Genomic DNA, 24,550 nt, shown 5'->3' with positions numbered 1-24,550 from the left:
TTATTGTTGTTGTTATTATTGTTGTTATTATTATTATTGTTGTTGTTGTTGTTGTTATTATTGTTGTTGTTGTTGTTGTTGTTACTATCATCATTATTTTACCTAGATAATATAAAAATATAAAGAGGGACCCTCACGAAACTAAAAAGGTTTTGACTGAGCTTCCTTAATAAAGTTTGCTCTGGTCGAGGGTAAACAATATGGCTCTCATATGTTTTGGACGAGATGAGTAGAACTCAGGAAATCACCTCCCTGCTCTCTTTGACAAACTATACCTTTGTACCACCGGCGGTAAGCACAGAGTAGACCCTTAACTCCTGACATGTCTGGTTGATGACGCAATATTGCTCTTCCAATGATACCACGAGGACACCATAACACGTTCGTGACGTCATCAACCACAGTGCTGCGACTGGTTGGCCAGTAGAGGTCACCTGAGCTACAGAGACGGTCACGTGATCCGGGGTGGTGGTAGAGTCTTGTTGACCACGTGATGCAGGCTTGTCCTGCTGCTTGTGAGGAAAGTCCATCGTTCTGGACCAGCTTTTAGACGAAGTTCCAGGAAACGTAACACCAAACTGAACCTTGCCCTGGACGTAAACATCAGCCAAAATAAAAACAAGTCTAACGAAATTTATTTCGGTATAATCTTCTTTTACGTTTTAACGTTTATATTGATGGTCCTATAAATATATCAAAAATATATCAGACTTTTCCCCCACATTTTTTGCTACATAAATTAGGTATAGGGGATAAATTAGGTACGCCATCGCGTAAAAGAAAAAAACAACAAATGGTAGCGATGCTTGCCGTGGGTCAGGTAGCCACGTCAGTGAAGGTAACATGTTTGCTATCGAGTTTGCCACTGAGGGTTATGCATAAGGTTTTTTTCGACCGGAAATATTAATTCCATTAAAGGGTGAATTATGAATTGATCTTTACTCTCTAAATATTGATTTACCTGGAATTTGTGTGGTGCTACAGTCTGACTTGCCGGCAGCTCGATCACCACTCCAGTTTCACAGTCCCGGATGGACACTGTGTCCACGGTATTGTTGACCAGCAGACACCACGGAATAATGTCGATCAACAGCGTACTCAAATCCTCCCATTTCTTCACCACTCTGCACTGCAGCTGGACATCAGGTATTTGGATCTCCTGTGGTGTTATATCAGGGGAGACTCGGCCAGGCCCAGTGATTCGAGACTCTGGAGCCACGTGATCACTGGCTCGCCTCGGTGACGTCACGTAGCGCACAAGTGGAGGCTGGGTCGTGCCTTTTGGCGACGGCATGACGTCATCTTGAATTCGTCTAACAGTAATGATACATTATAGAGAAATATATAGATCTATAAAGACCTATGGATAAATATATTTTTAAGGATGAATGAATAGTTACAAGGGATATGAGATGTAAAATTCAATAAATCGCAAGCAACCACAATGCAATATCTATCAAGATCTTAATCACCGTTCGCTGAAATTCTTTCTGCAGTACGGCCAAACACTGTCCAGTGGTTTCACGGCATCGTCACATGTCTCGGGGTTGACCTTGTTAGCAAGGTCGATCAAGGTCGAGTTGAGAGGGACCGCGGGGCTGGAGCTTCTCCCGCCACTAGCAAACTGGAATGTCAGGTGGTGCCAACAATTTGGCGGCAAATTCAAAATTTCCTGCTCCTTCCCTTGGCCTGTCACAGGCAAAGATGACGTCACGCTTGTGTTGACCGTCAGCACATTCATGAGGACTGGTTCGGGAAGATGACTTCGCATGACAAACAGGGGCGAAAGCGTGATCTGTGGAGAGGGACGAGCTAGTTATTAAAAGAATGTCGATCAACCAATCATTTGTTATTGTTTGTAATCGAAGACACAGCGGCTAGGAAACTTTAAAATAACAATCTTTTAATGAAGTCTGATACGTTATTGACAATATTTAATTAAAAATATATTGGTTACATGCTTGAATTAGCCCATGAAAATAGATGCTTTGTGTGACTCGGCGTTTAGCGGGAGCATAAAATGGCTGCGTGATTGGCCTTTGTTTTACATAATAGCATCAATAAGAAAAAAACAGCAAATACCTGAGAGTATTGTCTGCTCATACTTTCCATCATATCACTTAATACCTGGAGCCAAGAAGAGTAAGGAAAGAAGGTAGAGGAGGCCTAAGGAAAAGAGAGAGGAGGAGAAAGGGGAGGCTATAACTGAAGGGGAATCAAGATGGAAGTCGTGGGTACAGTTTTGGCGTTTTTCATTGCACTCCTCACCTGCAGTTGTTCGTAGGGGGTCATAGTCACGTGGTACCACATGCAGTAAGTCTCGAAATCCTTCACACCAAGGAGCTATCGTAACAGAATAGCAACAGCATTATATTCATTGAAATAATTACATTTAAGTCAAGCTGATTGTTTAATAAGGGTAGCCGGCACTCCCTCACGCCTCAAGGGCGTGTTTGAAGGCCTCAATGGTACCTTGGTTTACGACTTAAAGCCGCCTTGTCACCAGTTTACTTCCGGTCGGTTACGTAACAATCTCCGATGATTTTTAACGGAAAACGCTAAAAATATTTCAAAATATTGAAAGCAGTGTGTCTATTGGAAGTTTCTTCGAGGATGTGATCGATAATTTGGAGCGGATGGCCTGTTAAATATCTCGGATTCTAATAGATTCTTTTGTCTTGTAACGGTTGAGGTTTCCGTCGGACCTCCCGAAGTAAACTGGTGACAATGCGGCTTTAAGAAGGCAAAGCATTTCATTTACTTATTGTTCGAAGGAAGAATAAGTCTTCGTAAGCATCAACATATTGGATGGTACTACTGCTCTGCCTAAAACCCATTTAAGTGCTGGGGCACAATCCAGTTGCTTGATCGGCACGTTAGAATTACCGATAAAAACCTAGAAAAGGGTTTGCCTTTACGTTTTTTTGTAAGGGGGTGTCTTGCACAAAGATTCAAATGTGCTAAAAAGTTTTTAGTCCTTTAGAGTATGCCATAATTTCAACCAAAGTGGGAAGTTTGCTTAGAAGGATTTTTGGCAAATGTTAAGTCAAATGTCCGGAACCTAGAAACGCTGCTTGTAGAGGAAATATTCTGTGCATAGGCTAATTCGAGTGTTATATCCCGTAATGCTTTCAGGATCCCTGTGGTGGATGGTGTCCAACTAATCCCCATCTGGAACCCTTTTCCTGAGTTGGCTCTCCCAAAATCCTCACTGCTTCTTACCACAGGAAACCAGAAAGAAATGCCAGAATTTTACCTGGACGACCAGATGCTGCGATTTGCTCCCGCCGTCACGCTCCATTTGGTCCAGCGGTAGTATCTCAGACCACGTGGTACAGTTAGGGATCCTAACGCGCATGCCCGCCAAACCGGCGTGCGACACGACGTACGAGGGTAGGGTAGTGTGTGGAGTCAAGGAGAAGCTATCACACACCTGCACACAGTATACAGAATATAAATAATAATATATTATACAACAACACTTGTAAATAATGCAATCTGGTTGGTCAAAGGTCCACGTGTTATTAGAGGACACACGCATGCTTGGCGTCAGCACGCGCGATCCCAAAACTAGATTGTATCGCAAGAAAACATTTTCATTGCTGTAGAGAAAAATAGATCTTATTTTTTTGTCCGTCTGTCCTCTAACAGTGCCCAGATGACGTTACAGCGTGCCATGAAGAAAAGTCACGCAACTCGACTGCGTCTCGATGCGTACTTTTTTGAGATCAAGTAGCTAAATCTTAACAACCATTCACAGATCACCACAGCACGAGGTGGCGATTTCGCATGAATGAATCAATAGGCAATCACGTATCTAACGGTGGGAAGGGATGGGGGACTGGTTTGTACCCTCCTTGTACATGCAAAAAAACTGATGACAAGGCCCTCTCATGTGGCATCTACGTCCTGCTGGGCCTATAGCCCTCTTAATAAGTTGTCCTCATCAATCAAAATTACAGAAAATATATGGTTTTTATTTAGTAAAACCTCTCTTAATCGGGTGTCCCTAGAGTGGAAGTTTCACGGTATCATATCCTTTATATTTGTAGGCGATCCTACATTGAAACCTGGGTATGAGTGTTTTGCTTGCTGATTAGCACACCTGTTGGGTGGGTTTACTGTTAATGGAGTCCGTGATTGATGGGTGTCGGAGGATCTGCAGATCGACGTTGATTGACAGCTTGCTAGAGATCTGCAATGTTCCACGAATGATGACCTGAAAAAGCAAAAAAATGACGTGACATCCAAAGAATGGTATAGCGAAACACGTGGTCAAAGGCGTGACACTGTCACGCATAAAGCGTGACTAACTTTGGAACAATGTAGCGGAGTGTTGGCCAAAAAAATAAGATACGTGTGGTGCCCAAATAATAATAATTAAATCCATTTTCACTTCCAATATGAACCACACCGCATTTGGTTGCATTAAAGCACATCTGCCAAATGTTGGTTTAGTGTGATAACCTTTTGATATCTAATTGAGTAACATCAGGACAATTGGCATTGCCACTATTTAGTCTTCAGCAAAAAAAACTTTGTGACATCAGGTACATCAGTGATAAAAATGAGAAATAAAAGAGGGCCCAAAACAGGGCCTGAGGAACGCCTGAAAACACCGATACCCATGATGACACATGATCACGAATTCAAACTACCAACACACAAAATTAAGCGGACAGCTTTAGTACGAATTGCGTGAGGGGTGAATGCGTGACTCTACCTGTTTCTGGACTCCCGATAGTGGTCTCACGTCAATGAATAGAGTGGCGCTGTGAAGCCTGTGATTAATGGTGCGCGCGCATACTCCCACGCCATCGATATCGAACGGCTCCGACCAGCGCCAGTTTCCCTCAGCCTCAATACACACATGTAGCCTGGGCTCTAGTCTTGCAGAGCGTGGTGATCGCCAACAGTAAGAGAGCGCGTGGCGACTGGGGAGAATAAGAGACTCGTCCGTATCCACCTGCGGGAAAATATATAACATGTGTATCATAACATGTGTATCAACCATGTGTTCATTATGTTAAAAGACTCTTGAGTATCATAGAAGATAATTTCAAAGTATCATAATATGCTAGTCATGTACCTGTGTGGTCATGTACCTGTGTGGTCATGTACCTGTGTGGTCATGTACCTGTGTGATCATGTAATCTCCCAACCTTTCCAAGTACCGGTCATCACCTGCGCCCCATTACCATGTAACATGCGTAACATATAACATGTGTAACATATAACATGCGTAACATATAACATGTGTAACATATAACATGCGTAACATATAACATGCGTAACATATAACATGTGTAACATATAACATGTGTAACATATAACATGCGTAACATATAACATGTGTAACATATAACATGTGTAACATATAACATGCGTAACATATAACATGTGTAACATATAACATGCGTAACATATAACATGTGTAACATATAACATGCGTAACATATAACATGTGTAACATATAACATATTGTATCATGATATGTGTCTCATAACATGTATATCAAAACATGTATCATAACATGTGTATCACGACATGTGTCTCATAACATGTATATCAAAACATGTTAATCATGACATGTCTCATCTTATGCGTATTATGAAGTGTGTCTCATACTCATAAAATGTGTATCATAAAATAACATGTGCAGCATAACATGTGTATCATAACATGTGAATCACAACATGTAAATCATAACATGTGTATCATGACATGTTCCATTACATGTATAACATGACATGTGTATCATAACATGTGTCTCATAACATGCGTATCATAAAGTGTCTCATAACGTGTATTATAAGATAAAAAACGGTTATTATCTCTTACATTTCATGACGTACCGTATACGTTATTAGTTGATATTAGCTTGAAATTACCAAAAGCAATCTTTTTTTTGTACATTAAATGTATCCTATTGTAGCTATTTCGATGACTTTACAGTTATGAAAATGATTTATATAATCCATATTAAAATAGAAGAAACACCAAGATGACGACGTCATGACGCCATAAAAACCACACACAAAATAGGGCATGACGATTCTTTGCATGCTGGAGATCATTGTCTGTAAGTTTGATGATTATAGCCTAAGCGGTTCAGCAAATACGGAGGGGGAGCTTTTTTACCCCCCCCCCCCACCCCAGTCACAGACAGCTCAAAATAGCCCAGTCTGAATAGGGTTAATGTTCCCAAGACCAACTCAGGTTTTTATATGGATTGAAAAATCCAAATTCGATTGATTTGTTCAGGAAAATATAATATTGTTGAAGGTCATTGAACGGTTCTGGATATTACTGTGCTCAGGTAATAGTTAAACTGTAGAGTGGCGAGCCGGAAGGTCGAGACACGGGCAAACCAGACGCTAGGTTCGCCCCTGCACACAATCACAGATTATTAACTGTGCGATCACAACCAATCCCATTCTTAATGCAAAGTGGTTTCCATATGATCAAACATGATCGCACGAAATCACTGTCAATCACATACCAGCCTTTAGTATTTTTATCCCTCGGTTGCCGTAAAAAGTAGTACTTCGCTTCTAGCTCGCTCAGAATTCAATATTTTGGCAAAATGTACAAGGGAACTATCGAAATACCGGCCCAAATGGCTTGAAACTTCACCCAGACCAGACACCACCGTCAGGTCAGAATATTATTGAGAGTTTTACGATTTTATTTCATATTAGATTGAACGGCTTATTTTAATCCCACATGTTACCTGTTTTACTGTAAACACACAACGTTAACGTAAACCACTATACTCTATTCATACACACAGTATACTTGGGTTGCCTGTGTGGGTGTCATCAGCCGCTGAAAATGTGCGGGCACACCCCCAAGATCCACCCAGGGAAAATTATTTCCAGTAGACTGCTCAGATAAACGCACCAGAACGTAAGCGAGTTTTCTAAGTAGACGCAGATTGAATTTTGTAGTTTCAAACAAACAGTTGCCTTGACCGGTAGTATTCCGCTCTCAATACTATGGCTTCTTGGATGAGAAACATAAAGGGGTACATCGACCAAGTCGGCCTTGCTCCACCACAACTTGATCACTTTACGTTTAAAGGGGAACCTGAAAAGATAGCTAACATTTCTATGTTCATGGCCAACTTTGGAGACAAGCTTTCAGTACTCAACGTTGATTTGGAAAAGGAGTTATTGATCCTGGTTAAGACAGCGGATGGCGCGGATTTAAAGAAATCACCCTTCTTTTATATGGTACTTAAATATTGTATCCATTTCTACTTTGCTCTAATACCATTTTACACTCGTTTTCAGACACACATACTCCACGTGTTTTTCCTTTCCGAGTCGCGACTGGTTTTTGAGATGGAAGCCATATCCAGGCGGGTCCCAAGGATTTGCTGAGGGGTGGTATGTTTCGGATCACGGTGTGTTTTGCTGATTTTTCCACCTTTTCCCGGCCGATTATGGCTCTTCCACCCTATGTTTTTACGGCTCTTTTGTTGCTACTGAAGTGTTCTATCTGGGAAGATGAGCCTTATTCGTCTTCTACCGACATCTTATTGAAGTTCAAGCCAAGCTTATTAGAAATTCATTTCAGCAGTGCTTCGCTATTTGCATATTCGCGAGCGTTGTCACGCACCCGTCACGGTAGTGCACTCGGACCAATCCTTTGTACAAACACCTCGGGCCGACTTACTCAGTTCCTGCTCATTATTTCTGATCAGAGCCCAACTTCTCCCTAAAAAAGAGGAGAATTCATACTTTGAACAATTGAAAACTGCACTTAAAGCCTCATATCTCGAAGAAGACTCCATTAGAAAAAAAATACTTTTTGATTTGTTGGTTTACATAACATAAGGAACCTCTATGCAAAAATTCAAGCTTACCGAAGTTAACCATACCTTATTTTGGGAAAACTTGCCATTATTTTGCTCTGTCTCTCAGCCGTCCACAGGGTTGAGCAGATTCAGAAATATGCGGCCCGTTTTGTTTCCAACAATTACCATCCTCGTGCGAGCAGCACATCCATGGTGTCAAACTTAAACTGGGCTACCCTAGAGAATAGACGTCTTCTCGCTCAAGTGTCACTCTTCTATAGATGCGAAAAAACCTTGTAAACATAGAATTCCCTTCCTGTGTAAAACCTAACTCTCGTCCTACTAGAAATAATCAGTGCATGTATGTTCAACCTCAAGCTTCTGTTCTGGCCTTTAACTACTCCTTTTTCCCAAGAACTATCAAAACATGGAACCTACTACCATCTCAAGTTGTTACGCAGCCAAACTTGCAGTCCTTTGAAGACGCCGCCTGACCCACTATTACCAACATGCGGGCCCCTGGCCATACACGCAGGTGTTAGACCTTCCTGTGTAGCTGCTTAGACATTAGCGAAAGCTAAATTAATCTATTTAAGTATAAGTATTGAGGGTTTCAAAGGGTTGGCCATCTCTCAATAAGAAATGACCCATATGGCCAAGATTGTTGTACACTGTTAATGAACAAATGCGAGAGATCTTGATACATTATATGGCTCAATGCAATTTTGAATGTAACAGGACAAAAAGTTTAAAAATTGTATTTTATAAATCAATTCATGTAAAATGATGTAAAAATGTGAAAATTGCTCATAAGAATGTTTTATATCATTTATTTTTACACTTGTCATGTTTCAGATATAAAAATAATGCAAACAATGTTATCTTCCAGAATTGCAACACAGCATCAACATAATCAGTATAAAGTAATGATCTTTTTTATCACAGGCCCAACACAAACATGCAGTGATTAATCTTTTCGATCACAGGCCCAACACAAACATGCAGTTATTAATCTTTTCGATCACAGGCCCAACACAAACATATAGTGATTAATCTTTTTGATCACAGGCCCAACACAAACATGCAGTGCAGGCTGTTTGTATTCCATTCAGTGAACTTCCTGAAGTAGAAGAGGTGATAAGGCCTAAAGTATCTCGCGTCTCCAACATTTTCTTGTACAGCACAGGTGAGCAGGGGTGGCGGTGTAGTCCCAAAAGTGGGAGTAGGACAGGAGGGGGGGGGGGAGGGTGGATGGATTGTTCTATGTCGTTGTCTTTAAGGCTCCATATGTACTTGCTTAGTTTGGTCGAGTTTCTGTGTTTAGCGTGTCGGAATGAGGCGGTGTGGTTTCTATATTTTGTCTTGAATTCGTTCTCGGTTAGTCCTACGTAGGTTTCGGAGGTGTTGTTGTCCTTTCTTGTTACAGTGGCTTGGTAGATAACAGATGATTGGAGGCAGTTTCCGTCAAGGGGGCACGCGTACTTTTGTCTGCAGTTGCATGTTTTGTTATTGGCGGTGGCGAGGGAGGTGGGGGCGTCTTCGGTTTTTATTGATGAGGCGATTATGCATTTGTTGTGGCTGTCAATTATCTGCTTGGTGTTGCTCATGCAGCTATAACTGATTTTGATTGTGTCCCGGTTGAAGATTTTTCTGAGTTTGTGGTCTTTAGGGAAGTGCTTGTCTATGAGTGAGAGGAATCTGTGGCCGATGTTGGTGCTTGTGTTTTTGCTAAAAGGGGGGTTGTACCAGACGATGTTGTTGCGCTGGCGGTTCTTGCGTTTGTTTGTGGTGTTTGGTTAAAGCAAGAAAACATTTTTTGAGCCCCTGTTTTTTAATGTGTGCACAGAACACATAACAGCATGTCATGAACAACAATAATGCTACTCCACTGCATTTTGTGGCAAACTTTTGTTAATGACGCGTTGTGCATCTATTAGAGCCCAGGCACACACAAAATGAAACCCATTTGTTGCTTAAAACATTGTATACTTACAGTGCTACCTCTATTAAGCCGTCACTTTCTATTATATGCACCCAATAGGCAAGTCCTGAGATATTGGTCACTTTAATTGCAGCTGTTGTCACCTTTTTTTCCCAGTCTCATGTGTTATTTGAAAGCGAGCATAAAATCCTATTCATGAAAGAAATGAACCCTTGGTAGAAAAAATAATTATAAAAGTAAAGTTTCTGTTCATATTTGTATGAGACTTCAACCAGAGTTGTGAAGCCTTTGTAACACTAAGCGCTTTGGCAACTTTGTTACTAGGTATTCATAGTATTCTATCCCAACTGCACTCCTGCTTACGGACTATGATGAGTTATGGGTAGATGTAAGTCCGCAGGCTAGAAGACAGAAGGTCTACCATTGAATAAGGGGTTGGGGAGGGAGGGGTGTAAATGTGCCTGGCGCGCAAACAGATACATACCCTTATAATTACCATTCTGATCCGCAGACGTCCGCTGACCGCGTGGTAGTAACGAACTGGCTAGATTGTCATTGTTCTGGCTAGATCACTCCATTTAGCAACTTAATAAATTACCATATTATTGTTAATTATTGTCATGTATATAAATTGTAATTTAAGTTTTTTGACCACTACTCATGAAACTACAATGGCGACTAATAAACTCTTTATTATTATCCTTATCCTGATCCTTAACCTTGTCGTTATCGTTATCGTTATTAGTAAAAAACAATCACGTAAGCTAATAATACATCTAAACTTTTCCTGTAATTACAAGCTCATGTGCCTATTCACAATCCATTCATGAAAACCCCACACACTTACGAGTATTTTACAGCATAAGCTTGTATTTACAGGTCGATGTGGGTCCACACTGTTGTGTAAAGCATTAGAAGAACTCTCTACAGTCCAAGCAGTGTCAGAGCCAGACATTTTCACTACTATTGGTGTAACTATTGGCCAACTTGAGCGTGGAGTTAAACTTCCTTATCCTAACCAAATATCGCATGCAACACTAGTAGATTTGGCTCGTGTTGCTACTATATTGTTAAACTATTATTTCATCTCTGTAGAACCAGAAAAGACAATTATTTGTTATAAACTCAGGTCAGAGAGCTTAGATGGAGCAGAGATAATCCAAGAGTCAACCCCAAATGCTAAAAATATTTATATATATCGCAACTGTTATGCATTTGCTGAAAGTTGTGTCCGTATGTTTGTCCAAAACTACTATGTTTATTGGTTACTCTCCACACATCGTTTAGATGCTTGGCTCTTGGATAGACTAGTGGCAAAGAGGGATACTCACTTTTTTGGAAAAACGGCAAAATTTGATGATGTCCCTTTTAGAAAAGGTTTCTATTGGTGCTTCAGTCATGCGTGGTGGATAAATGTCGAAAAAGCAGCATTATTGATAAACAAAGATTCGGGTGTTTTTTTTCATGCAGTTCTTCGATATGAAGATTTGTGCAAACAAAAAGAGAAACTTGTAAAGAGAGTCGCACAGTGCTTAGGTGTTCAATTGGGAAGAGGAGATGATCAAAAGATTGCTTCTGCTTTTACTTCTAACAGTCAGGCAGGTAGTGAAATGGCATCAAAGCGTAACACTCATGATGACAATGATGTGTGGTTTGGGGATTGGGAAAAACGTCAGATAAATGACATTCTTTCCTATCTTGGAGATGAAGTAAAATCTAGTCATTACATAGTAAAAGGCACCATTACATCTTAAAGAGGGGGGTGAATAGGGGTATGTAAATCCGCCGATCCGCAACATTTTCGGGGCAAATCCGTGGATCCGCAGATATTTTTAGATCCGCATGGTTTGACAGATAAACAATAGCATCGATTGAAATTCATTTAAAATCCGAAATTCGACGGTCAAAATCCGAAATCCGTGCCCAAATTGTCAACAGATCCGTGATCCGCCGTATTTCCAAAATCCGTCAATCCGCTGAAATAATCATCAAAATCCGTAATCTCGAGGCTGAATCCGCCGATCCGCGAACCTATTCACCCCCCTTAAAGATTTCAAACACAGTGCCTTTGATAACAATACCAGCAAGGATTATTGATTAAGATTTGTTTTTCTTTACTATAAGTATATTTGATAAAAAAGGCATTCTTGGAACTTAAAGAAGGAGAGGGCTTTCTTTTACATTATGATTTATACATATTATTATATCTATGCATATTATGCAACCATTTTAAATTGGTTCAACTGAGATACTAAAATGATTTTACCATGTGTAAACCCGTGTTTAAACCCAAACACAATACTTTTCCAGTAGCGGATCTTAGGGGAGGCTTAAGGGGGTTTAACCCCCCCCTTGGGCTGCCATAAAGCCATATGTAACAAAAAAATTTACCCCTTCTCCCCTTTGTCACTGAGCCAACCCCCCCCCCTTCCCCCTCCTTTAGCGAAAAGCTAGATCCGCCCCTGTTACTCTTCTGATTTATTATATACTAATCAGTTAATGCTTTATGTGCTAATATGTGGAAAAAACCCTTTACAATAAAAGAGATATGCCAATTGAGTGTAAATATAATTCTCATGTTTTTTCTAGCAGACAAAGGGTTGAGTCCGTGAACATAAGATTGACACCTTACATATAGCATATCAGGTAGCTGAACTGAGCTGAGCGTGCGATGCGAGGAATCCTTAGTTGGACACCACACGTATCAGGGGTTTAGCAGGGGTGGGGCACTGAGGGCCATCATTAGTTTGCTTAAAAAGCTACATGTGGACTTTAAAAGCACACTAGCATACACACATTGGCACCAGTCGGGCCAAGACGGGACGCTAGCACAGTCTATTACCCGTGCAGTTCGGCAACCATGGACAGCTGTTTCGTCCTTATTAGGACTCGTCAGCATGGCATAGCCGGTTTGCCTCAGTTAAACTTCATCGGCAAAAAAACTGCAGGGCGACTTCGACTCGGACGAAGTGCTTTAAACCACAGCTCAGATCCATGTGGGATCTAGAGCTGCGACCGGGCTAGCGTGATGCCAATTGTGCGGATCACGCATGCGACCTTTGCTAGTCTAAAACTCCGTCGGATAGCCAAACTATCCTTGCGAATATGTATACATAAATGTGAACTTTAGAAGCACACTAGCATACACACATTGGCACCAGTCGGGCCAAGACGGGACGCTAGCACAGTCTATTACCCGTGCAGTTCGGCAACCATGGACAGCTGTTTCGTCCTTATTAGGACTCGTCAGCATGGCATAGCCGGTTTGCCTCAGTTAAACTTCATCGGCAAAAAAACTGCAGGGCGACTTCGACTCGAACGAAGTGCTTTAAACCACAGCTTAGATCCATGTGGGATCTAGAGCTGCGACAGGGCAGCTCTAGATCCCACATGTAGATCCCCTGTGTGATCCCCTGTGTAGATCTCTACACAGCTGACTATAAGACTCTTTCATCGTAAGGATTTCATGTGAGTTTAGTCTTACATGTGTCTCAAAATGTGTGTATCATATCATGTGTATCATAAAATGTGTATCATGACATGTGTCTTATAACAAGTGTATCATTACATGTGTCTTATAACATGTGTATCATAACATGTGTCTTATGACATGTGTATCATAACATGTCTATCATAACATGTGTATCATGACATGTGTCTTATAACATGTGTATCATGACATGTGTATCATGCCATGTGTATCAATTACATGAGTCTCATCACATGTGTATCATAATATGTGTCTCAACGTGTGTATCATGACATGTGTCTCATAACGTGCGTATCATAACATGTGTATCAATGACATGAGTCTCATCACATGTGTCTCATAACATGTGTCTCATAACATTTGTATCATAACATGTGTATCATAAAATGTATCTCATAACGTGTGTATCATAACATGTGTCCATTACATGTTTGCATTGTGTCTAATAACACGGGGATCATAACATGTATTATGTGTAATATTGGAATGCTCCTACCTGTTAAAGGTGTGCCTCACAACACGTGTGTCATTGTGTCTTAATATTCCATGTGTGCTATAACATGTGCTATGTGCAGTCATGGAATGCTCCTACCTCATTACACGTGCCTTCATAACGTGTCTCATTGTGTCATATACCATGTGTATAATTACATGTGTTATGTGTAGTCATGAAAAGCTCCTACCTGTCCAAGGCGTAGCGCCTGTTGCGTCTCATTGCAAATGACGTAATGGCTGAATAAGCTGACTTCTTTCTCTTGGCCCCAGGCTTCCGCGGCTAGTGCTGCCGTGTGCACAGTGCTTTGACTGACGTGAACCAGTGCGCTACTAATCTCGACACCAGACTCCAACCACAGTGAGCGCCGCTCGGACTGAACGTCGGCGCAGAAACTGGGGCATTTCTGTCGGCATAAGTAATAGATGAAATCGATGTCGATAAAAATGAAAAGCGTGGTAAAAGTTTGGACGAAAAAATGTATGGGATCTGTGGTAGTAGATTTGTGGATTTAATTTGCGCGTATTTTATTTGAGTTTCTATAAAAATATTTATTAAAATTAGTTATACTTGAAACGTTTATAAATAGTAAATGAAAAAGGCTGACCGATGTCGCTTTCTCACAAGTGCAGAACAAAAAAATAAACTTATATTCTACATGGCATTTGCGTATCGTGGTGGTGGTGGTGGTGATGGTCATGATGATGGTTGTGGTTATGGTGATGGTGGTCGTGGTGGTGGAGGCGATGGTGATGATAATGATAATGATGGTGATGGTGATTATGATGGTGATGGTGGATGATGGATAGTGATTATGTTTACGGTGACAATGACGATGATTAGCTAATACAATAACAACAACAACTCAAGGGTAACAGCAAGCTCACCAAATTTCCATGATACAGTGCACTAGTGGATCTGACGTCACATGGACTGAGAAAGCGCCTGTATGTCAAGTCCCCAAAGTCAATCAAATCACAGTGACAATTCCACTCGAACTGTGCCAATGTGACCGCTCCTACGCCCCCTAAGTGCTTACTGACGCCACTCAGACCTTCCACAGTGAGCAGTAGAAACTCTTGCTCTGGGGGGAGGGATGGGTACAGCTTGTAGTCGTCTAGGTAAGATGGCAGATCTGTAATGTGAAAATAAATAGTGAATAGACGTCCCCGCAGGGTCTGTTTTACGATAGCTTTCTTCCGCTGAATTGTAAGATGAGAAAAAATACTTACAAGCTGTTGAAAAACTAGGACTAAAGCTCGAAATACCAGCTACGTGTTTGCACAGAGGCGCAAGGGTTACCATTTCGACCTTGTGTTAATGCATTTCCTTTTCATCGCTAGTCATAAACGTGTTTTAGGCACGCCTCCTTAGGTGCATTGCGCCACTCTACTCTTCAGTATTTGTGTAGGTGGATTGCGTTACCTTGCTTCTTAGTATTTAAATAGGTGGATTGCGTTACCTTGCTTCTCAGTATTTGAGTAGGTGGATTGCGTTACATTGCTTCTCAGTATTCGTGTAGGTGGATTGCGTTACTTTGCTTTAGGTGGATTGCGTTACCTTGCTTCTCAGTATTTGTATAGGTGGAATGCGTCACCTCGCTTCTCAGTATTTGTGTAGGTGGATTGCGTTACTCTGCTCTTCACTATTTGTGTAGGTGGATTGCGTTACTCTTTTCTTCACTATTTGTGTAGGTGGATTGCGTTACCTTGCTTCTCAGTATTTGTGTGGTTAACAAGCTTCAGCTCCAGGACACCGATAGAGATCTGGGCCGAGACAGCGGGAATAAGCGCCGAGGTGAACACAGAGTTGACCTTGGCCGACGCGGCAAGTGACGTAGGGCTGATGAGCCCGCGATACGGACTGCTGTAAGCGGAGCCCGTTTCAGCACCGACACTGCAACATGAGAACAGTTTTTTTGTACTTGTGTCATTATCACAGGGTTTATTACACGGTGAATTATTTTAGCAAACTGTATAATATATGATCAATGTTTTAAGTATAACTTATGTTATAATTCTGTGCTTTGGCCAAATTCAAAGTATTCAAAGAAGATCCACCAAGGACATGCTTGACTTACCAGCGCACTTTGTTCGTTTGGTACCCTAGCAACAAGCAACATATATGGAAAATTTGTCTTCTGACGAATTACAAGCGAGATTTCAGGCGCTGAGAGTTGTTGAGACACGTTCTGAGTTGACTGTTTGCAAATCTAACAAGTGATTGGTCAAAACGACATCCTATACATGGTCGCGCTGTAATGTTTTAATGAATTGAAAAAATAAACAAAGTAAGCAAGGACATCACTATTTCTGTACAGACTTTTGTTTTATGTGATGAGACCGCAAGATGAGTTTTTTCAATATGGATCAAGAAGAAACTTACTAACTTGTTATTAAGTATAGTCATACGGACCTGTTATTAAGTTTAGCCACGCTGACCTGTTATCAAATTTAGCCATACTGACTTGTCATTAAGTTTAGCCATACTGACTTGTCATAAAGTTTAGCCATACTAACTTGTTACTAAGTTTAGCCACACTAACTTGTAATAAAGTTTAACCATACTGACCTGTTATTAAGTTTAGCCACAATGCCCTGTTATCAAATTTAGCCATACCGACCTGTTATTAAATTTAGCCACAATGACCTGTTATGAAATTTAGCCATACTGAATTGTATGGCTAAGTTTAGCCATACTGACCTGTTATTAATTTTAGCCACAATGCCCTGTTATCAACTTTAGCCATACCGACCTGTTATTAAATTTAGCCACAATGACCTGTTATGAAATTTAGCCATACTGAATTGTCATTAAGTTTAGCCATACTGACCTGTTATCAAATTTAGCCATACCGACCTGTTATTAAATTTAGCCACAATGACCTGTTATGAAATTTAGCCATACTGAATTGTATGGCTAAGTTTAGCCATACTGACCTGTTATTAAGTTTAGCCACAATGCCCTGTTATCAAATTTAGCCATACCGACCTGTTATTAAGTTTAGCCACAATGACCTGTTATCAAATTTAGCTATACTGAATTGTCATTAAGTTTAGCCATACTGACCTGTTATTAAGTTTAGCCACAATGACCCGTTATCAAATTTAGCCATACTGAATTGTCATTAAGTTTAGCCATACTGACTTGTCATTAAGTTTAGTCACAATGACCTGTTATCATCAGGGTAGTCGATATCCACGCTTGCATCTACAATCATCTGCCACTCTTCCGCAATTACGACTGTGGCCGGGTCAGCGGTCAGGGGATCCGGAAGTGCTATACGACATGCACGACTTTCCGAGATGTAGAACTCCTTGTAAATAATGTATGACTTCTGAAGGTTGTCCCAGTAGCTCAACACACATGGAACCTATAATTTCATTTAGATAGAGATTAGAAACGCTTGAGCAAAATTAAAAAGAATTGAATAGAGTCTAGAGACAGTCCAAAGATTTTCGGGATTTTTTTATGCATTCACCAGAAAGACAGTGCAGAATTGGTGTTTTAATTCAGGTCAGTAATTTAGCTAATGAATCAAGAAATACTTATTTTCATCTTGTATTTTATTTTTTATACGACTCTCGTAAATCGCGCGCTCTGATTGGTCAAGGGTTCATGTGTTATCAGAGGACACACGCACGCTTGAGCGTGTGTCACAGAGGACACACGCACGCTTGAGCGTGCGACACAGAGGACACACGCACGCTTGAGCGTGCGACACAGAGGGAACACGCACGCTTGGCGTCAGCATGCGCACGCTTCCCGAAACTCTATTGTAACGTTGTATAAAACAAAAAGATCTCATTTTTTGCGCGTTTGTCCTCTAATGGATGCACAGAAGACGATACCACAGCGTGTCACGAACAACAGTCACGCAACTCGACATTGCATCTTGTTGCGTAATTTTTTGTTCGTGACACGCTGTGACGTCATCTGTGCATCTATTAGAGGGCAGACGCACGCAAAGATGAAATCGGGCACAGTAATCCAGATTATGTCCCAAAAAACCGCTCAATAAGCCATCGCATTATGTTTATAAATCGATCTAGAGAGCAGTCAATAAGCGGGGAACTCGCAGATGCCATGACAGAGAAACTTGAAATACAAGAAGCGTTTCCAAGAATTTAATAACCCATTCGCTATTTATTTTGGTGCGTGCCGAGCGACCAGCGAATAAAATCCGTGTTACGGGTTTCCTTTTTACCTGTACTTCATCACCCATGTTAAGTGTATTGACCAACACCGGGGACGTAAAAGGCAGCGGCAGCACCTCGACCGCTGACAATGCTCGCGGCTCACGGTAACGCCAGACCATCGTGGGGGGTCTATCACGTGAGTCACTAGTGAACATGATCTCAAATGGTTCGGGATGCTTGCTCGGGTTGCCTGAAAGGAATCAGTGGCTTAAAATATGTGCGTTTAGGCCGGTTTAGACAGCACTATTTAGACGAATGCGACCTGCCTACGACATGTCTGTATTTTGCGCCTCCGTTAAGGTCTCAATATGTTGGTCTTTAAACAATACAATATGTGTGGTCGCCAGGGTCATAACAGCAATTTCCGCTGAAAATTTTAACCTCTATTTTACCAAAGCACCAATTGATGGTAGTCGTGTGAAAATTTAAATAGATGGTAGTTAATACAACAAAAAGCTATTTCTTGACTTTTCTTGTGGCAGTCAATCTCTAAGAAGTAGCCATTTTGGCGCTTGCCAAAATTAAGTATACAATTAAGTGCACAACTAAAATCTTCGCAATCCTAGCAACGTTTAACCTTCAAACTTCGATCACTTGGGTCGGCTGCAACATTAACTGCATAACTAAAATATTAGAAAACCCAGTACTATATTTTGTTTTTGATAATATCTCACCTTGTTCGGATAAGTAAGTGAAGGGTCCAGTTCTTAGATCATCAAAGCTCCTTCTCGCAGAGTCACCGGCTCTTTGCTGCCGTCGTACTCTATCTTCTGATCCTCCTATTTTGCGTCCATTTGGGCAGTACCCCACGTATGTCCCAATGTCATTGGCATCCATCCCGGGTAGCGTTCTCCATTCGTTTTCCTTGGTGTCCGTCTCTGTTCCATTGATATACGTATCTCTATTCTTGATAACTGCTTCTCTCCCCTTAGCGCCTGTCTTGTTTCCCTTGGTATCTGACTCTTTTCCCTTGGTATCTCGCTGACTTTCATTGTTCTTTGAAACTGATCCCAAGGTAAATGTGTCGTTTCTCTTGTAATCAGGATCGCTTACCATGGAGACTGCTTCGCTCCCTTTGGTTTCTGTACCTTTTTCTTTGGCTGCTGTACTTCTTTCCTTTATATCTGTATTACCTTCTTTAGACTCGAATTCGTCTTCCATGGTGTATGTCTTACTTTCGCTGATGTCCGTCTTTCCTTCCATTGAACTGGGATCATCGTTAACATGCTGTTGGATGAGGTCGGACAACAGGGACAGACACCGGACATGCTCCTGTCCGATATCCACTTGTACTAAGGCGATATTTAGCCTCGTGCAGACCTGTGGAAGACTGAAAAGCAAATCAAGCATAGAATGAATTGACCTTACATGAAGCCGTACTCTCACATCAACTAAATTTATTACCTAAAACTTAGAACTTGGCGTAATGTTGAGCTAGGCTAATATTTCTGAAAACGGGTCAGTTGACTCTGCCCACATTTTTTTAAATTCAGATTAAAACTTTCTTCGAGGCACACATAAATGACGTCATTAGACAAATTGTTCGAGGTCAGAAGATTCTCCACAGACAGTCGAAATAATACAGTAATATATAACATAAATGTATTTATACAGCGCTTATTCGGCCACATGTTTAAGGGCTTTATATTTTAAATCCTAATAGGAACTAGGAATATCCATGTTGGGGTCGAGAAACACAAGCCACATATGTTCAACAGGCCGGACCAAGAAACAGACGCTTCCCTCCGACGGGGAAGCGAACCTGTTTTAGCAGATGTGAGAGACCCCATACGCTGACGCGCTAACACACTAGGCTGTGATTCCACGATAGGCTGTTACGTTTTAAATGGCTCTTATATGAAAAAAATGTTTTCCTATACTGTGTAACCTATACCTTGGGAAAGCGTCAGAGAGGCTATGAGGGGAGAATGTCATTTCCAAGTCGCCATCAAACGCAAACGGCTTGATGAGGTAGAAACACTTCTGTTGCAGCATACAAGACATCAGGAGGCCTTCCATCGTAACATTGGCGTCAACTTTGCGCAAAGAGTCTATAACGAGACAAAGAAATAGGCACGTGAGGTCTACATGTAGCAATAGGTTACTTAAAGACAAAGAAAAAGGCACGTGGTCTACCACGAGATTGAAAAATAAGAGATAAGGAAATAAGCGTGTAGCTACATCAGTTATACATTATAGGCGTTAATTCTGTGTTCTTGTCACACCTCTGAATTGGGTTCCGATTCTCGCACTAGCTGCCGACACAGTAATACTAGGCTCATCAAGGTGAGAAACAGCTGACACTTCAAGGGTGACCTCTCGAGTTGTCAGAGAAATATTGGACATCGACGCCAGTCTGGATACCGGGTTAGCTGTGCCTGGGCGAGGCGGAGAGGGACTGGGTTGATGACTAGATGGAATGATTAATCCAGACATGAATTGCGACAGCGCATCGATGATGCCCAGATTGATTGACACGATGGCGGGACGGCCGAGGTCGACGCAAATGTCAGCTGGGAAAATATTAAAAAATGATACTAAAGTGCCTCAAACAGAGCTTCTAGGAACATTATGTCAAGGCAGCATTCACTAGTATATTTTTTAGCAGAATTACTCAGGCGATAATCCAGGTAATAAAAATGTTGCACTGCCGTTACTTAAAAATATTATAGTAGAGCCCTCCATCCTCCGCTATTTTCGAGCAATCGGTCCCCACTAACACCACCAACTAACAAACCTGCCCCTGTGCTCGTTCGTTTGATGTTTATGATGAGTAACAATGGCACCCCCAGCCCCCCCCCCCCCCCCCCATCTATCCTGGATCGGCGGTGTCTATCATACCTGTCCCAGTGCTTATTCGTTTGATGTCTATGGTGAGCACCAAAGCCACCCCGCCCCCACCCCCGCCATCAATCCTCGATCGGGTGGGTCTAACATACCTGTCCCAGTGCTAATTCGTTTGATGTCTATAAGTAACAAAGCCAACCCGCCCACATCCTCCCCCATCCTCGATCGGCGGTGTCTATCATTCCTGTCCCAGTGCTTATTTGTTTGATGTCTACAGTGAGTAACAAAGCAACCCCGCCCACGCCCCCACCCCCGCCATCTATCCTCGATCGGGTGGGTCTAACATACCTGTCCCAGTGCTAATTCGTTTGATGTCTATAAGTAACAAAGCCAACCCGCCCACCCCCTCCCCCATCCTCGATCGGCGGTGTCTATCATTCCTGTCCCAGTGCTTATTTGTTTGATGTCTATAGTGAGTAACAAAGCCACCCCGCCACCACCCCCCGCCACCCATCCTCGATCGGGTGGGTCTAACATACCTGCCCCAGTGCTCGTTCGTTTGATGTTTATGGTCAGTAACGAAGGAAGTACACCGAGGGGATCAGGATCCCCAAGACGTGTAACAAACCAATCAACTGGGTAGTCCGACGACTCGGGGAGGTCACGTGATATCCACCCTAAATAACAGCAGGTGATTGGTCATATTATATATCGTCAAATGATTGGTTAGTTGTAGATTGGTCACGTGACACACTGTATAATAGAAAAATTATTAGTCATTCTGGGTTGGCCACGGGATAAACGCAACAGAAAAGAAAACACACCCCTTATAGAAGTGAAATAAGATCTCCGCACAACGAGACTGGGCTTATTTGATACGCTTTACTGTGTTTAAATACCGTGTTTACAGCGCGACCAGTAAAACCGTGAACAGCGGAAAGACCGCCTTTATGAGGGAGGTTCACCATCTTTGTGCTTGAGATTGTGGGAGGGTCGAACTTTTTTAACAAGTCACCTCTACCTCCCCCGTCCCCTCCCCTGTTAATAATGACCTTTCCCTAATGACATGCAACATGTACAAACATTCAAATATAAATAAGTCTCAAGTTTTATTTGTATAAATTCTTACCTGCGATTCTCAGAAGACAATAAACATTCTGCGAATTTACTGGTCGCGCCGTAAAACGACATTTAATAAAATTAATTGCGTTCTCCGTGGTTTTCCATCTTTCACTAACTAGATTAACTACCCTTAGACAAAAATACCTCTACAAACATGCCAATCCGTGTAATAATATTTACTTTTTGTGTATGGCTTGACAAGTAATCGATACCCTGATTAGATGCACCCATATTTATAATGAGCATATGAACCACCATACTCCAGAATAAAAATATATTGACTAGCCAGCCCAAGCGTGCGCGTTATTCCGACAAAGGCTGATTCAGACAGCACGATTTAGTTGTATGCGACACCTCTACAACTCGAGTCGTAGAGTTTAAATCAGTTTAAGACTCCGCTACGATGCTCGACTACAAAAGTCGTAGTGTGTAATTCAGGGATAAGACATGTCATACTGTAGGCAGGGCGAATACGACTAGGTCGTGTTGTCTTAAAGCCGCATTGTCACCAGTTTACTTCCGGTAGATTACGTAACGATATCCGATGATTTTTAACGGAAACGCGAGAAATATTCCAAAATATTGAAAGCAGTGTGTCTATTGGAAGTTTCTATGAGGATGTGATTGAAAATTTAGAGCGGATTCTTTTGTCTTTTAACGGTTGAGGTTTCCGTCGGACCTCCTGAAGTAAGTAGCCCCCTCCAGAGACTTTGCCAAGTCTTTGCCAACCCGAATTTAGCAAACTCTAAATCATTCACTTGTGTTTCTTACAACCAAGGAACATAGAGGGTATTAATAACCGACGCTTTAATTCTGTTGAAGGTATTCTAAAATCAAAATAAAATACAGTATCAACACTTTTCACTCGATAAGCACAACATTATAAATGGAATTATAAAGAGGGTTCATTCACATTTTCAACGCCATTTGTATGTAACCCCATTTTTACAGATAAAATTCAGTGATTTAAGCGTGATGAAATAAGGATGACAAATAACTTATTTTAAAAAAATGAAATTCAACTGACCAAAGCAATACGAAATTAATTTAGACAGGGAATTAAAAGCCAAATTTACATCTTCAAAAATAGAAATAAAATCATGGCACCCACCAGAGACACAAAAGTCAATCAACAAAAATTTATTTTGGAAAAGGTCAGAAAATTTTCCGCCGATACTTGAAGATTGTAACAGATAAACATGATAGGGCGAGTTGAAAGCACTCGAGTCGAGTGGCCGTACCTCTTATAACCATCAGCATTCATCTCTGGATGTTTCTCCCTCGGAAACAGAGAAGTCAAAAACAACTAAGAATGTCTTTTTTCGCAGAAAAAAAAATCAGAAAAAAAATATATATATACAAAAAAAAAAGACATGTGCGAAGCAGCACTTTACAGGATGCACAAGTGGAGATGTAACGAGACATATTAAAATGTGGGGGAAAATATCGCAAGTATATGTATAAACAGGATCTTTGTCGGTAAGTGTCGGATGACGTGCATCGCGAAAAACCAAGTGTTCGGGCCTAGGAACGTGTCGAAACAAGTCTTCAGTTTGTGTCGAGACAACTCGGGTGTATGTGTCGAGACAAGTCGGGTGAACGTGTCGAGACAAATCGGTTTACGGTACGAGACGTACCTCCGATTAAGGGAGATAAATAATTACACTTTTGGGTATTTTAGTGTACAGTACCGAGTCTACTCTACTATTATTCTGCTACTACTCTGGCGAACCCGATGATAGGACGAGAATATAAAGACAAGAAAAGCTGTTAAAAAATGCTATCTGCGAAGTGCAGTCAAAACAACAGCGTAACATTGACTCGACAGAGGGACCAAAGTCCACCTTTTGGCTCGACAGCAGGTCTATAGTCCACATTCAACGGCTCGACAGGCCTACAATATGTGACTGTCCAACTTTTCCGGATGAATCTTTACTCAGGCTATCGATGGTTATGACTGAAATAATTCTAAAAGAACTCGGCCGATATGCTCTGTCGTAAAAACAACTACAGTAGAACAACAGCTTAAATAAAGTCGAAACAAACTTGTGAATTTAAACTTCGCAAGCCTATTTCCAAGGATCCAGTTTTATTATGACTCTAGTCCCTTCTAACCCTTCGTGATTGCGTCTATTTTAATACACCATAGATAACCTTTGTCGTGGCAACAACTTTTAGTTCACTTGTAACAATTAAAGAACAATAGTCTTATTCGATGTTTTTGTAGCAAAATACCAGTAAAGTCGTAGCAAACGTGTTACTTGACATTATAAGACTATCAGGTAATAACCAGTAAAGCCAGTAACGCCAGAAAAAAAGTAAAGCCAGTAAAGCCTGCATGTGACTGCGTTAATATAAGACTTCCATTGCAAGCAAGTGAGCTATACTGTAAAGATAAGGAAGTTCGTCTATAGCACATGTTTTACTTAAGAAACTACTGAACGTTCTATTCATATCAGTAGCTTGCTGTCTCTGTCACAAGAAATCTTTTGGAGAGGAGATATGGAAAGCTTGGCAATCAACGCCAGTAACACGACCGTGGAATGGGGAAAGTGTGAAGCACTCTTCACAAATACAAGCGTTGGGCTGAAGGCCACCTTCTATTTTCTGATATTTACGTTTTCGATTACAGGGAATATATTTGTGATCATCAACGTGAATAACAAGAGACGTCCCACAGCCTCCACCACATCTATTCTTATTAAGAGTATGGCAG

The 24,550-nt window shown here is 41.3% G+C and overlaps 2 protein-coding genes across 4 annotated transcripts in view; one reads left to right on the top strand and one right to left on the bottom strand.

The window, feature by feature from the left end:
- Positions 1 to 24,550, bottom strand: part of LOC5501742 (intermembrane lipid transfer protein VPS13B-like) — a 61,190-nt gene that overhangs the window by 13,937 nt on the left and 22,703 nt on the right. Inside the window, exons 21-36 of the mRNA XM_032370038.2 lie at positions 21,252 to 21,389; positions 20,151 to 20,438; positions 19,820 to 19,976; positions 18,600 to 19,255; positions 17,934 to 18,115; positions 16,900 to 17,099; positions 15,435 to 15,622; positions 14,614 to 14,861; positions 13,917 to 14,132; positions 4,724 to 4,966; positions 4,106 to 4,219; positions 3,257 to 3,433; positions 2,269 to 2,343; positions 1,473 to 1,795; positions 962 to 1,313; positions 276 to 590 (exon numbers count right to left, since the gene is read on the bottom strand). Of these exons, the coding sequence (XP_032225929.2) occupies positions 276 to 590; positions 962 to 1,313; positions 1,473 to 1,795; positions 2,269 to 2,343; positions 3,257 to 3,433; positions 4,106 to 4,219; positions 4,724 to 4,966; positions 13,917 to 14,132; positions 14,614 to 14,861; positions 15,435 to 15,622; positions 16,900 to 17,099; positions 17,934 to 18,115; positions 18,600 to 19,255; positions 19,820 to 19,976; positions 20,151 to 20,438; positions 21,252 to 21,389 (3,872 nt within the window). The remainder of the gene's footprint in view (positions 1 to 275; positions 591 to 961; positions 1,314 to 1,472; positions 1,796 to 2,268; positions 2,344 to 3,256; positions 3,434 to 4,105; positions 4,220 to 4,723; positions 4,967 to 13,916; positions 14,133 to 14,613; positions 14,862 to 15,434; positions 15,623 to 16,899; positions 17,100 to 17,933; positions 18,116 to 18,599; positions 19,256 to 19,819; positions 19,977 to 20,150; positions 20,439 to 21,251; positions 21,390 to 24,550) is intronic.
- On the top strand, positions 6,386 to 11,598 carry LOC116608951. Of its 3 annotated transcripts, XM_032370041.2 has the most exons (4): positions 6,386 to 6,909; positions 7,296 to 7,408; positions 8,870 to 8,987; positions 10,623 to 11,598. In XM_032370041.2, the coding sequence occupies exons 2-4, from the start codon at positions 7,394 to 7,396 to the stop codon at positions 11,495 to 11,497; spliced, it is 1,008 nt and encodes a 335-aa protein (XP_032225932.1). In that variant the 5' UTR covers positions 6,386 to 6,909; positions 7,296 to 7,393; the 3' UTR covers positions 11,498 to 11,598. The 3 variants fall into 3 exon arrangements, with proteins under 3 accessions (XP_032225932.1, XP_032225930.2, XP_032225933.2); XM_032370039.2 differs by lacking the exon at positions 7,296 to 7,408 and having other exon boundaries at positions 6,400 to 7,235; positions 10,623 to 11,595; XM_032370042.2 differs by lacking the exons at positions 7,296 to 7,408; positions 10,623 to 11,598 and adding an exon at positions 10,255 to 10,448 and having other exon boundaries at positions 6,763 to 7,235.

This window comes from Nematostella vectensis, chromosome 8, assembly GCF_932526225.1.
Source record: "Nematostella vectensis chromosome 8, jaNemVect1.1, whole genome shotgun sequence".
In the NCBI taxonomy this organism is placed as follows: domain Eukaryota; kingdom Metazoa; phylum Cnidaria; class Anthozoa; order Actiniaria; family Edwardsiidae; genus Nematostella; species Nematostella vectensis.
This window is presented reverse-complemented; position numbering and strand designations above follow the sequence as displayed.